This window comes from Danio rerio, chromosome 4, assembly GCF_052040795.2.
Source record: "Danio rerio strain M-AB ecotype USA chromosome 4, GRCz13ab, whole genome shotgun sequence".
Classification (NCBI taxonomy): domain Eukaryota; kingdom Metazoa; phylum Chordata; class Actinopteri; order Cypriniformes; family Danionidae; genus Danio; species Danio rerio.
The window spans coordinates 13,460,879-13,475,358 of record NC_141024.2 but is presented as its reverse complement, the minus strand read 5'-3'; the positions used below and the strand labels follow the sequence as shown (position 1 = coordinate 13,475,358).

At 37.4% G+C, this 14,480-nt stretch overlaps 1 protein-coding gene across 1 annotated transcript; it reads left to right on the top strand.

The window, feature by feature from the left end:
* Positions 1 to 1,022: 1,022 nt before the first annotated feature.
* On the top strand, positions 1,023 to 13,864 carry lemd3 (LEM domain containing 3). Its single transcript, NM_001044864.1, has 13 exons — positions 1,023 to 2,323; positions 6,413 to 6,453; positions 6,536 to 6,605; positions 6,707 to 6,783; positions 6,935 to 7,014; positions 8,674 to 8,819; positions 8,906 to 9,007; positions 9,090 to 9,192; positions 10,317 to 10,495; positions 11,072 to 11,153; positions 11,314 to 11,419; positions 13,155 to 13,233; positions 13,313 to 13,864. Exons 1-13 carry the CDS (start codon positions 1,030 to 1,032, stop codon positions 13,477 to 13,479), a joined length of 2,526 nt encoding a protein of 841 aa, NP_001038329.1. The 5' UTR covers positions 1,023 to 1,029; the 3' UTR covers positions 13,480 to 13,864.
* The last annotated feature ends 616 nt before the right edge of the window (positions 13,865 to 14,480 follow it).

Here is a 14,480-nt window from a genome sequence, read left to right as displayed (position 1 = left end):
ATGTATTTATCCCTTCTGTTTGTTTTTGTTTTACTTTTGTTTTTTGTTGTGTTTTTGAGTTGGCATTTCTGTATTTTAGTTAGCATGTTCTCCCAGTGTGGTTTTCTCCGGGCATTGGGCGGATCTAGGGGTGGTATTGTTGATGGACTGACAGATTGATTGACAGACAGACAGACAGACAGACAGACAGACAGACAGACAGACAGACAGACAGACAGACAGACAGACAGACAGATAGATAGATAGATAGATAGATAGATAGATAGATAGATAGATAGATAGATAGATAGATAGATAGATAGATAGATAGATAGATAGATAGATAGATAGATAGATAGATAGATAATTTCTAGTCTTTATATGTATGTTTTTGTTTCTGCTTTATTTGACACCATGCACGTTTGAATAGGGAGATAAACTATATATCCTTCTTTTTAAAATAATATATAACATCATTTTAATGCTGTAAATATTCAGTGAACCTTGACAGACTTGATTGTACTTGTTTATATATTTACATTTTTTATTGTTAGAAATAACAACAGATAGTATTTTTGCTGTTGCTTTTCTTTCATTATTATTATTATTTATAATTATATTTATTAATAATATAATATTATATTATAATTCCCAGTTATTGTTGTTGTTAATAATTAGGAACAATAACAGAAACAGCCATTAAAGGAAAATAATAATAATAATCGTCATATGTATTATTACTATTATTATAATAATTAGGCCTATTATTATTATTTATACAAAACCAATTAAAACATTTGACCATTTATCAAATTATAACTCCTTTGTGGAAACAGACGTGTGTGGGGTGAAACTTTTTTTTATTGTGTTGTTATTTTTTGTGACTTGTTTTCCTCCATATTTCTTGATTGTGTTTTGTTGTGTTGTTTAATGTTGGTCATTTAATCACAAAAAAGGGTTTCCTGTTTCTTTCCTTTCAAGTTGGCCGTCTGTCCGCTTACTTTTACGTCACTTCCGCCGTGTCTCGCTGTGTGCGTTTTTCGTGCAAAGATGGCGTCTGCACAGTTAACGGATGAGGAGCTTGTGTCTGAATTGAAACGGCTCGGCTTCACCCCGGGCCCGGTGACGGAGAGCACGCGGCCCGTGTACTTGAAAAAACTGAAAAAGCTGCGGGAAGAGCAGCCACAACTGCGGGGCTCCCGGAGCGGGAAAGGGCGCAGCAGCAGCGGAACTATCAACAACAACGGCAGCGGCGCTAGCAGCAACAGCAGCTCGGCGGCGCGAGCTCCGGGATTCAGCGCCAGGCCACCGACCAGTGACGTCACGCGCCTGAGCGCCAGCCGGAGCGAAAAGCGCAAAGCCGGAAAGTTCGTGCTGGGCTTTAGCTCGGACGAGTCGGACGTAGAGGCTCCGCAGAAAAAAGGAGGCCCGAATCACGGCGGCAGCAGGAGAGACCGGGGATCCGCACAGCAGACACCCACCATCAGGCCTGCGGGAACACCCGCTGCCGCCGTCTCCCTCGGGCTATCCGCGGACAGGAAAAGCGTTTCTGGCTCTCCGTGGTGGGCAGACCGGGGGAAATCGGGTGATTTAGCGGAAACGGAAAGAGACAGTCGGGCTGTGAATGGGAATAAGGCTTTTTACGAGTCGAACAGTAGTAAGTTAGCCAGGGATTACTCTGATTCCGACGAGGAGGAGGAAGAGGTGGGTGAACGAGACCGTCCGCGCGAACGCCGTCTGACTTCCAGACACAGTCCACCCGCCTCTTCTTCCCCTTACCGGAGCGCCTGGAGCTCGGATAAGACGGCGCTGGGCGCGCATGATACACCAGACTACAACCTAGATATGGTCGGGGAACGGAGGGACGAGGATGACAAGGAACCTAGCGAGTTTAGCGGAAGCTACGTGAGCCGCAGCTACCCGAAACTGTCCGGAACGGGCAGGGATGACAACAGCGGTGGGAGCAGCATCCCGTCTGGTTCTTTCCATAGGAATCACCTCGACAATGGAGACGGCGAATCCGCCTGCAGCAGCCGGTTCAGCATCGGTCTCAGACCACGCTTTCCTTCCTACACCGCGACTTACCGAGCGAACCACTCGAACCACACCGGTTCCAATCACTCCTATAGCCATGCTTCAGCTCACAAGTCCAAGCAGCACACCACGGTCCCGGAGGACGAGCTCCTGCAGCAGTTTAAGCGGGAGGAGGTGTCCTCCACCGGCGGCTTCAGTGCCCACTACTTGTCCATGTTCCTCCTGACAGCCGCCTGCCTGTTCTTCGTGCTGCTGGGCCTCATGTACCTGAGGATGAGGGGCTCCGGCACCGCCGTGGGTGATGCAGTCAGTAAGTATGATGTTGGCATGTACATCAAAACTTGTCAACAAGAAATATTTAGAGCGGTAAAGTCAGGTAAAAAAATTTACATAATGACACATTTAGTTTCAAAGTCATGGGGCTGTCTCTAAACTTAAACTTGGCAGGGTAAATTAATGATGTGCTGTGCTATTGGATGGTATACACATAAATAATAGGAATTATATCATGAATTATCTCATAGTTTAATCAAGGAATAAGTATATTATTCTATTCCACACACAACTATACAATTCTATTGTAGTAACATGCGTGGATGCTTCATACAAAAAAAAAAAAAAAAACAAGAATGAAAAATGGGAATACAGTGGTGCAATTAATGTAGTAATCTGTAATACCATTCTGTTTTGACATTATTATGATATAAGCTGTAATGTACTGAATTCTTTATTGTACTTAAAAGAATACTATGGTAGTATTATTCTGTGATGATAAAAAATAGTTTGAGCCCTCAAATGTGACCATAATTTAAATGGAGAATACCTCACGCACGGATATGTTTTCATCAAGTGTAGATCACTAATGTTGTTTCTTTTTTATATTAGGAGCAACAAGACATTTCATGACTTCCTTTAGATTTCTGTGTGCACTTGTTTAGTATCTGCTAAATATGGTAAAAGGCATATTGTCGTGTAAACCGATGTATTTTGTGAAATGGTGCTAAAAGCTTTAGTTACTAAAAGTTTTTCAGCTCTGACTCAAGTTTGCCCAATCCACACAGCCATCACCCATCACCCCAGACTATTTGCACCTTCTCAGACAGGAAATGGTCTATGTTACCGGTGTTTTATGGGACAGGGAGAGGTATTTGCATTTGAAGTATGTGTGTGCACAGCAGTGCTAAATGTTATGTCAGACCTGGGATTTCAGATAGCTAATCAAATCTGTGATAAATCAGTCAAATAATTTATCTTTCAAAATAATATATATTTTTTTGTGATAAAACAGAGCCTTCTCTATAAATTTCTATTAATCTATCCTCTGGTTTGGTTCGAGATTGTGCTAAATGAATGTGTTTTTATTATGATCTGAATATTTAATTGGATAAATATAACATCTTCTTAAATTCTTATTTTAAAAATCAATCAATTATTAATTGGACTGACGTTTTTCCAAAAAAAAAAAAAAAATGAATTTAAAAGTAAAATATTTGAATGGGTGTTTGAAAGGTCATAAATGAATTCCTGAAAAGTCTGAGGACCCTCTGGATGTCTGTTATTTGAGTATAATCATGGCCAGTCCCCACGTTTGGACATGTTGGCATCCTTTCTGGTCATAATATGATAGCCAGCATTAATCTTTTGATACATTTTCCCAGATGAGAGAAACTGTTCTTGGATGTGCGTTCAGTGGCACTCAGTTTTAATAGCTTGAGTACCATCAGAGTAAAGTGCTCTGGAGGCAGTGACGGCTCTTGAGAGGAAGCCGACTGATGAATTACTATGTATATCTGTGGCATGGCTGCTCGCTCAGGGAGGGAGCTTTGACTGGAGATCGCGCTGCAGACATCTAGGTCACAGACAAGCTAAAGCGGCCTAATTGTCTGTCTCTGGGGACTCTGGGAGCTCGCGGCCAACTAGAGTGACTGACTTCTCTCTGGCCGGATGAATGTCTGATTCTCACTTTGAGAGCGATTATATATGAGTTTGCACTTTCCATGGGTTGTAGTTTGCAGCTTTATTGTGCACAACACATGTGCAGCATTCATTTTTTTGCAACCATGATGTCAATAATGTAATGCAAATAACTTGATCTTCCAGTATGTCCAGTTTGAGTCACTGTCAGCTATTTTTAACATCCTGATTATTTTATTTAGCGGATGTAAGGTATTTTAACACACCGAGAAAAATATATATGTTTTGCAATTATAACTTAATTTCGCATATTGGCTGCTGTAATGTGACAATACTGCTTAAATTAAAACATTTATCATTGTGTGTTGTTTAGATATGCCACTTTTTACAATATGGTAGTATTCTCAACTTTAATCTGATTCTGAATATTGGGGGTTCAAATATGATGTTTTATTTTATTAAAAGCAAATAGAAATTAAAAAATTCCTCCTGGAGAGATGAGACTTTTTATCAACGTTTACATTTTCAACAAGTGGCAGTAGGAGTGGGATGCATTGAAAAATAATACATTGTATGAAATACCATCTGAAATCTTAAACAGAATTTTAAGACTAGATTTGATCAAGTGATTATTTACCAGATGTCATATTTGACACACAAGAATAATAATTTTTAATCAAAGGTAAAGAGCCTACCTAATGTTTGTACTGCACAATTCCTTCTACAGTAAAACACATTTTACTGCACTGTCCTGCTTTTAATGCTTCCAGAAGACTTTTTATTATTTTTTTTAAATGAAATGAACTTTAATTTTTAGCTAAGTGACACCAAAAAATCATAAAATAGTGCTAAAAATCTTATTTAATTTATGTATTCAATGTTTACTGATTTTTAATTGTAGATTTATTATTGAAATGTTCTTGCCATGAAAAAAGCCTTGGTTGCAGACATGGCATTAAATAAAAAACAAAAACATTTTCTAGAAACTGTTCAAACTGTTCAAAATAACTGCGATAGTTGCCCAGTGATTTTAAACTAACACTTTGTTTTAGCAACTTAAGTGTAATGTATAAAATAGATTATTAAATTATTTTTTTTCTCTCGCGCTAATGTCCGCTTTATGGTCTCCATAAATACATGAAATCTTCAGATTGGCTAATATAATTGGTTTAAACACATTTTAGTATATTTTAGAAAGGATTTCCAGTTATTTGAAAGCATTTAACTTGAAAAGGTAACTTTAAATTTGAAATGTTTTATTAAAAGGAAAAATCTGAAGCATCTATGGGAGCAACAGTTTAATTATATCTATCAATATTTCTAGTTTTATTATAATTATTACCTTGAGAAATTACACTCTATTGTAGAAGAACAATGATAGTTTATATCGTGATAGTCTTTCTCAAAAAATGCTTCGTGCCGACTCTGGAGATGAAGTTCATCTGCTCACGACCTCATTAGATGAAAGACATTGCAAAAACAGCATCATGTTTATTGAATATGTATGAAGAAAACTAAACTGAACAGTCTTTTTGCAGTTCTTTATTCACAGACAGCACTACTTCTGATCAATTCACCCAAACATTTAAGTTCTGTCAAATTCTGCACTAAATAGTTAATTCCTTAATGATTCGTCAATTATAAAAGCACTAAGGCACCTGTGGAATTGTCTTTCAATTCATCATTATTTCTATTGCGCGTATACAATGTAGATTGTGTCAAAGCAGCTTCACACAGAAGTTCTAGTAAATTGAAACAGTGTCAGTCCAGTTTTCAGTGTTGAAGTTCAGTTTAGTTCAGTTCAGTGGGGTTTAACTTTTACTGCTGAGAGTTCAAACACTGAAGAGCAAATCCACCAATGCACAGCTCCATAAGTCCCAAACCATGCAAGCGAGTGGCGACAGCGGCGAGGAAAAACTTTGTCAAAAGTAAAGAATTAAAAAACCTTGAGAGAAATCAGGCTCAGTTGGACTTGACCATTTTTCCTATGGCCAAACGTCTTGTGCAGAGCTGCAGGCTAGGCTAACCAATGAATAACTTCATTGGTTATTACTATTGTTAAAGTTTTAAATAGACCCAGTACTTCATCACTTGACATCTAAGTCAAACCTTGTCATGAAACGAAAAAACTGTCTGTATGTTTATGGCTTCCTCTCAGAAACTCAAATGGTTTACACTATCAGACGGCTCATATTTAATATGGCTGACTAATGTAGTCTACGATTGAGAAAAGCAGGGCAGTCGCTTGCTAAATTTGGGCCCAGGCCAGAGTGAGGACAGATACGCAATGTTCAGACAATGACTCAAGTGTGAGACGACGAGAGGCTCATGCTTATAGTCGCACCCTCAAGTGTCTGTCTGTCTGTTCTCAGCATGGTTGGGAAACACTGTCCAGTCATATTACTATAACGTTACTGAATGTTACGAGATTTTACCAGATGTTGAATAATGCAATTTTGTAATCTTAGTTTTCTTTCTTTTTCAGTCATGCAGCATCCATTCGGAGCTGAGTTTGATAAGCAGTATGTAAGTATCTGTCCTGTGTTTTAATCTTGCATTGAAAAATGGATGAATAGTCTGTAAATATGTATTTGCATTGGATCTACAGGACGTTAAAGAGCGAGAACTCATCCTTAACCTTCTCTTGTCTCTACATGAGCACCTGGCCAGTGTTGCAGGTGAGTTAAAGCACATATTTTTACCTCTCTAAGCATAGTACTGAGTTAAAATCGGTGTCTATGGATAATTTTTTAAATTGTGCATCTTGTTTGCCCTTTAGGAGAACATGATTGTGGAGATTTTAAAAATCCTTTAAACAGAAGTGTCTCTTTTAGTGACGCCTCCAAGTACCTCAAGGTTTGTTTTGCGTTTTGAAGGGTCTGGTGCTCCCTTTTCATTTCTGTCAGTCTAATTAGCTTGTTTTTTTTATACTGACATGGACATTTGGTCTTATTTAGTTTGTCAGTGTGAAAATGCACATCATAATAAAGTGTCCTTCTCTTTCAAGCTCCAAAATGAAGCCTATGAAAACTTGATTGAAACGTCTTTAGAATGGGTCATGAAAACCAAAGATGTTGTTGGAATAAGGTACCTAATGTCTGTCTATCATTGTGTCTTAAACGCTCTCTCTTATTGGTTAGCTATCTTTCTATATGTCTGTTAATGTGTCTGTTTGGAATTCCATCCATCTATCAATCATAGACATGGGGGTTGGCTCATTTGACTCAGATAACCAATAAGCATTTCAATATGAAAAGCAACGCCCCCAAACTGATTCCATAGACTTTCATTATAAAGGGCTTAGATGCATATCTTTGCATAGCAGTGTCATACAGACATTACTCTGGTACCACGCCCATAGCAACAAAACTGAGTATCCCAGCAACCATTTATCAACAGCTATATCTCAGCATCAGACCATACTAAAGACATAGGGATTGGCTTGTGTGACTTATGCTAACAAACGGAACCAAAGTCCCTTTAAGGCACGTCATTTCACTCGGCAGCCATCTTTGAAATGCCTCTCGGCCAATATGCTCAGGCATTCTGTTTGAATGGAAAAACATCGAATTCCCCTAAATTACTTGCCAAGCTTACAATTACATTCCATATTACAAATAACCAATAGAATTAAACAACTGTCTATTTAGTTTTATTTTTAAGTGTTCATATCACACAAAATCTGCAGAAACTCACGTCTGGTCTAAGCCCTTTACCCTAGAGAACTGTCATTCTATAGTAATCGCCAATTAGCTCCTGTACTAGAAGGTGGGGCTTCTTTCGCCATATTGACAGTTACACTTTTCCCCATTCAAAAGTATACGAGTGACATGTCTTGTGTATTCTATAGTCGTTGGCGGAACTTCCTATATGCTACACATGCTTGCAGTGACTAGCTACATGCCCAAATTACCTTGGCAACTGCCTAGCAACACCTTAGAAAAAACTTAGCAACTACTCGGAACACCCTATCAACCAATTAAAATGCATCATACCCCATCCATTTGCCACGCAAACCCCACTTTTATTTTTTCTTTAGGAAATCTGTCTAAATGTATATATAAGTCAGTTTATCTATCTATCTATCTATCTATCTATCTATCTATCTATCTATCTATCTATCTATCTATCTATCTATCTATCTATCTATCTATCTATCTATCTATCTATCTCTGTCTGTCTGTCTGTCTGTCTGTCTGTCTGTCTGTCCGTTTGTCCACCCATCCATCCATCCATCAATCCATCCATCAATCCAATCTATTTGTCCTTCTATTGGTTGGCATTCTAGCTGTCTGTCATTCATTTAAGTTAGCATTTTACCATTCTAGCTTTCTATTCATTTAGTTTCCTTTGCTAAATTCTGTATTTCTGTGAAGCTGTTGCTGTAGCTAGCTGCCATTCTAGCTATTTATCTGTTTTTCTAGTCGTTGTCCTGTCTTTTTATGTTACAGCTGTCTGGCTGTCCATCTCTTTATCATTTTCTTTCTTGCGTTCTGTTCTAGCTGTCTGATTTAGCTAGCCTTCTACCTTGCTGTCTAGCTATTACTCTGTCTTGCTGGCTAGCTGTTGATCTAGTCTTCATTAGTTCTGTCATTTTATCTGCATGTCATTGTAACTAGCTATCTGTGTGTCTGTCTAGTGATCTAGTTGGCATTGTCTGTCTATTTGCAACCTTAATACCTGTAGTATTTCTTGTTGTGTGCCGTTTTCCCTATGTTCACTGGTTGTGTGCTGTTTTCTGGGAAGGTTGATTGGTGGTGACCCTGATCATCCCATAGAGGATGTATCTGAAATCTCTCGTCTGGAGTCCATCCACCCCCGCATGTCCTTCTTCTGCCGCTTCAGACGAGCCTTCTTCACTGTGATCTACAGAGTTCTCCTCATCCTCGCAGGTGCACATCTGCTTCCTGTACAGCTGAATCTGGTCTCCAGTAAAACCATTGTCTTCTTCATAATTTTCTCACTCTGTTTCTCGCAGGCATCGGTGTTGTTGTGGGTTTGGTGTATTACATGAAATACAGATGGCGCAAGGAAGAGGAGGAAACCAGACATATGTATGACATGGTGGAGCGAATAATCGGTACGACTTCTTTATCTAGATCACATTTATAACATAGAAAACGGGCAATGCTGAAGTAAAGCATGTCTGTGTTTGTTTACAGATGTCCTGAGGAGTCACAATGAGGCCTGTCAGGAGAATAAGGACTTGCAGGCATACCTGCCCATCCCTCACGTCCGTGACTCTCTTGTCCAGCCTCAGGAGAGGTATTCCATCATTACTTTTTGTTTCGGATTCAATTTTGTGTAAAACACCCTCTTCTCACTGTCCAATGTTCTTGAAGTTCAAGTCCAAAGTTTGTGCACAGTAAGGAACAGGTTTCCTGTTGCACATTAAGGGTGCTTTCACACCTAGAGTTTTGTTTCGGAACCTGTCTCGTTTGCCCAGTTAGCGTGGTTCATTTTTTATATGTGAATTCAGCAATCGCGCTCGGATCCACGCCAAAACAATTGCTCCGAGATCGCTTGAATTAGGTGGTCTCTACTGGAAATGAACTCTGGAGCAGATCTATTGTAGTGCGAAAGCAATATGATCCGAGTCCTGCTAAATCACAGTGTATTATGTATATGTCATAAGCATAAATACGGCTATACAAAGAGAGAATGAGTAAGTCGGAAGGTCGTTCCTACCGGTAATCGTGCGTTTCATGTAAAATACGAAAGTGAAAGCATGCTGAACTATTAACGAGAGCTGTTTATCCATTAGGAAAATTGACCGAACTGCAGTAGTTTATCTGTTATTTATCTCTATGATGTAAAGCCTATAACGCATAAGCCAACTGCTTTGTATGAGAAAGTCTACCTCTGCTCTATATTTAGCGACGACATATGAGGGTGTCACCATTTAAAATCATAAGCTTTCTGCTTATAATGTCTTTATTGCTCAACGTCATAAATTAAAATAAGGACGCATGACAGCAGGACTCTGCAAAATACATCCTGAAACTCTGACCAATGTAAGGAGGGTTAACTCGCAAGTGACTTGCTTTAGCTATTTTGGTCCGTTTAGAAACGTTGTCGTGTGAAAGCGAACCACATCAAGAACAAAAAGCAGCACTAACAATCTAAATCCCTGTTTCAGAACAAAAGAATCGATTCACTGGTGTGAAAGCACCCTAAATGCCAATAAGGTTTAATGTGTGTTTTAAGAATATAAAATGCTTGGTTATCGAAAAAGGCATGTAAAAAGTTAAACATAAATATAAACTATAAAAAGAAATAAATAATAATAAAGAAGTTTTCTGTATTATGTAAGTGTTAAAACTGTTGTGCAAAATTCTTCTTTCTTTGCTGTTTATATTCTGATGGGTATGTTTTTGTTGCTCTCTCAGAAAGAGGATGAAGAAAGTGTGGGACAGAGCAGTTTCATTCCTCTCTGCGAATGAGTCCCGCATCCGGACAGAGAAGCAGAGGATTGGAGGGGCGGATTTCATGGTGTGGCGGTGGCTTCAGCCCTCAATGTCACCTGATAAGATGTGCAACATGCCCTCCAAAGTGTGGCAAGGCCAAGGTATTGCTTGCTGTGAGATATGCAATTTAAGGCCAAATTTTTGCCCTTTTGTTGTATCAGTCTAGTTTTAAATGCAGCAAACACAACAGGGACCGTTGACATCAAAACAAACCAAAAACAGGACATGGTGACACAAGATATGACCGTTAAATGCAGAATGCTCAAGCCATAGGTGTGTTTCTTGTCATAATTATGATGTTGCCCATTGCAGTTCAGTGCAGCTCTCCAAAACATGTCTTCTTTCAGCAGATCTTTTGTTTGGGAAATGCCAATTCCTGGCAATATATTGACTATTACACATTTTATACGCTATTAAGGAGTCTAAAAATGTGATCACACATGCAACATCCTAGCATGCAGTATTGTTTTGGATGTCCTGTAAGTTTTCCTTTGTCTTTTAAAGCTAATGAATGCAGTGAAAATCAGGACTAAAAATTATCTTTTTATGTTTCTGTTGTTGAACAAAACAAACCAAGAAAATTACACATGTAAACAACCTTTATTTTGAGCATCCTCGTTGTTTTGGTGATTATCGTTTGTGTTTGTTGATTTAAAGTGGCTTGTTTTGCTCTTCAGCATTTCCGCTGGACCGAAGAAATTCGCCACCAAACAGCTTAACGCCATGCTTGAAGATTCGCAACATGTTTGATCCTGTAATGTAAGTTTTTCAAGGACTTTAACACATGAACGCAATTTAAATAGTTGTTCAGGCATGTAAAATCTATTTACTTTCATGTAATCATAAACTTTGCCTGATATTTGAGTAGTTTAGAGAGTAGTTCTCTCACTGTACTTACCATAATTTCCCTCTTCTACAGGGAAGTGGGGGAAAACTGGCATCTCGCCATTCAAGAAGCCATTTTGGAGAAGTGCAGTGATAATGATGGAATCGTTCACATAGCTGTTGACAAAAACTCAAGAGAGGTGAGTGGCTTGTGTGGGTTGTTCATAATTTACACAATGGATCTAAAAGTTCTTGTCCAAGAGCTAGAGACGCCCTACAAAGCGAGCTTAAACAGAATATTGCGTAAAATTCATTTTCATTAAGCTGTGTGAAACCATTATTAACTAAAACTTTCAAATTAAGTTAGGATATCTGTAAATATTTTTTTTGTCGGAAACTTAGCGCTTGGGGGAAAAAAATGAAATACTTGATGTGATACAAAACTTTTTATGAATTTATCAAGTATTTGAAAATAATACCATTATTATGTCAATATAAATTATTAAAAAGTTTTATATTATTATTTTTTTTTTGTATAATATGTGTTTAAACTGTACTTGAAAACCAAAACCACACTATACGACCATATGTGCATAAGTAGTATTTCTTAGTAGGTGACATCACTAACTAATGGCCTGGCATACAGCATTTAAGTTTTTTTTGTTTTTTTTTTGGGTGCAAAACTTTCCAAACACAGAACCATTTGGTTGTGTGAATCAGGGTGTCTTTAAAAGTCTTGAAATGTCTTAAAATATTGATTCACCATCATAATAATGGTAATAAACTGATTAAAAACCCTGTACAAGTCTAAAATTTCATTTTTTTATGGTTTTTTAAAGGGTCTTAAAGTCTTAAAATTATTTAAATTACAAAAAGTAAATTTTAGCCCTTAAAATGTCTTAAATTTGCAGAAATATTGTGTTGTAGGTTGTGTTAAATAATTTTAAACAGGTCTTAATTTTGCTTTGTCCAAGTAAAGCTACTCAATTGGGCTGACATGCCTCTAATCACCAACAAACCATTTAAATAAAACCTTTTATTTATATATATATATATATATATATATATATATATATATATATATATATATATATATATATATATATATATATATATATAAAGACTTTTAATATATAGACTTTTTAAGACCCTTTAAAATAAAAATGAAATTCTAGACTTGAATAGGGTTTTTTTCATCAGATTATTTATTGGGTTTTTTTAAAGATTTTATATATATATATATATATATATATATATATATATATATATATATATATATATATATATATATATATATATATATATATATATTTTTTTTTTTTTTTTTTTTTTTTTTTTTTTGCAAGAAGATACTATTCACAACAGCTGTTAATTTTTTTTACTGCAAATTCCTTATTTAAAAAAATAAGAAAACCAAAAATAATTATGATTTGTTATGATAGTACTGGTAATAAACAAAAAAAAAACCTGTATAAGTCTAATGTTTCGTTTTAACGGTCTTAAAAGTCTTAAAGATTTGACTGTATAAAACCTGCAGAAACCCTGGTAAATGTACCCTAAAACTGAAGAAAAAATTGTATAAAGTTAATTAAAAATGTTAATGGATATTATTAAATCGCATATCAAAATGACATAACCTGAAATGAACAAAATAAATAAAAATCCAAATTAACTACCAATTACTATCTGCAATAAAGTTTGATCTTAAACTAACAAATCCTAAATATAAAAGACTAAATATTAGGTGAAATAATCCACGTTTAAGTACATTTAAGCTTTCATCTCTATTTGAGCCGGGTATTCGATGGTTGCCTTGTTCCCAAAAGACACGACTCTCCCTTCACTAAATGAGTTTCATTGTGTTTTTTGCAGCAAAGTAACGTCCCTAGAGGCTTTTAGCTAATGAATTGCTTATATGATCTTATTCCCGTCTAGGGCTGCGTTTACGTGAAGTGCCTTTCAGCAGAGCATTCTGGGAAAGCCTTCAAAGCGCTCCACGGCTCCTGGTTCGATGGTAAACGACTATCATATTTCCTCTAGTCTAATTATCAATTTTCAGTACGCTTCAACAACATGTCACATGTTTCCAACAGGTAAGCTGGTGACGGTCAAGTACCTGCGCCTGGATCGCTACCACCAGCGTTTCCCACAAGCCCTAGGCTCCAACACACCTCTCAAACCCTCCAGCTCCAGCATGAACAGCATGTCTCGTCTGAACCAGCGCTCCAGCACGTCCAGCTTGAAGGACACGTTCTCCTGAAGGACATGCAGGACGGCCACCAACCATCCTCTCTGCTCTCTTTCACCATAAACGAAAAGCTCCCAGCCAGAGGGAAACACGTTCAGGAGCAGTCGGGCGACTAAGGACGCCCAATCAGTTTTGTCAGCCATATGCAAGCAATGGTGTTTAAACCTGTGAGCTGCTGTGTTTTTGTTTCTATTTTTTTTCCCTCTGTCCGTTGGAGTCAAGGGAGAAACTGTGGCGTAAATCAGTGGAAAAGAGAGCATTGTTTGCTCCGGATGAGAACTTTTAGGACACAATCCTTCTCATGTCTGGTGCAAGTGGACACACATTTCTGGTTCTTTGATGTATTTGCTTTTGTTTTTATTTGAAATATACCGTCTTTATGGATTCAATAACAAAATGGCTTCCGACTTTAAATCTTACAACAAACACAAATGAAAGTTTTCCGGCCTCTTCTGCTTCTCATTTTGTTTTGTTACAAGTAACTAACTCCCCTCCTTAATTCCAAGGAGCTCTGTTGGGCTATACATAGCTGCATGTGCTGGTTAAAGTATGCCTATATTTAAGCTTTGAATTGTATCATATATTGTGGATGTTTATTTCCCTGAGGATGTTTTTTTTTTAGCTGATGTATTCCATTTAATTATTATTAATTTGTTTTTGTTTTTTTTGGGCCTTTTTTTGTAGTTTTTAGTCCAAGAACGGCATGCACACACACTCTAAAGAAAAAAAGGAGTGCTGTAAATATCTCATTGAATGGTGGTGGTGCTGGTGGTGGTGGTGGTTGAAATCATCTGTATGAAATTGAAATCGTCATAAGCTCTCGTTTGTTTCTTGCCAACAGAATAACTACACTGCTGCATTCAGAGACGCGTGTCATGTGGAGAGACCATTCGATGCCATGTTTCTGAACACTAGTCTTAATTGTCACAGTCTGATTATATTCAAGTATATAATTATTTACTGTTGTTTTTGTTTATATTTTAAAGGTTATGCTTTCCCGTTATAATTGGTGG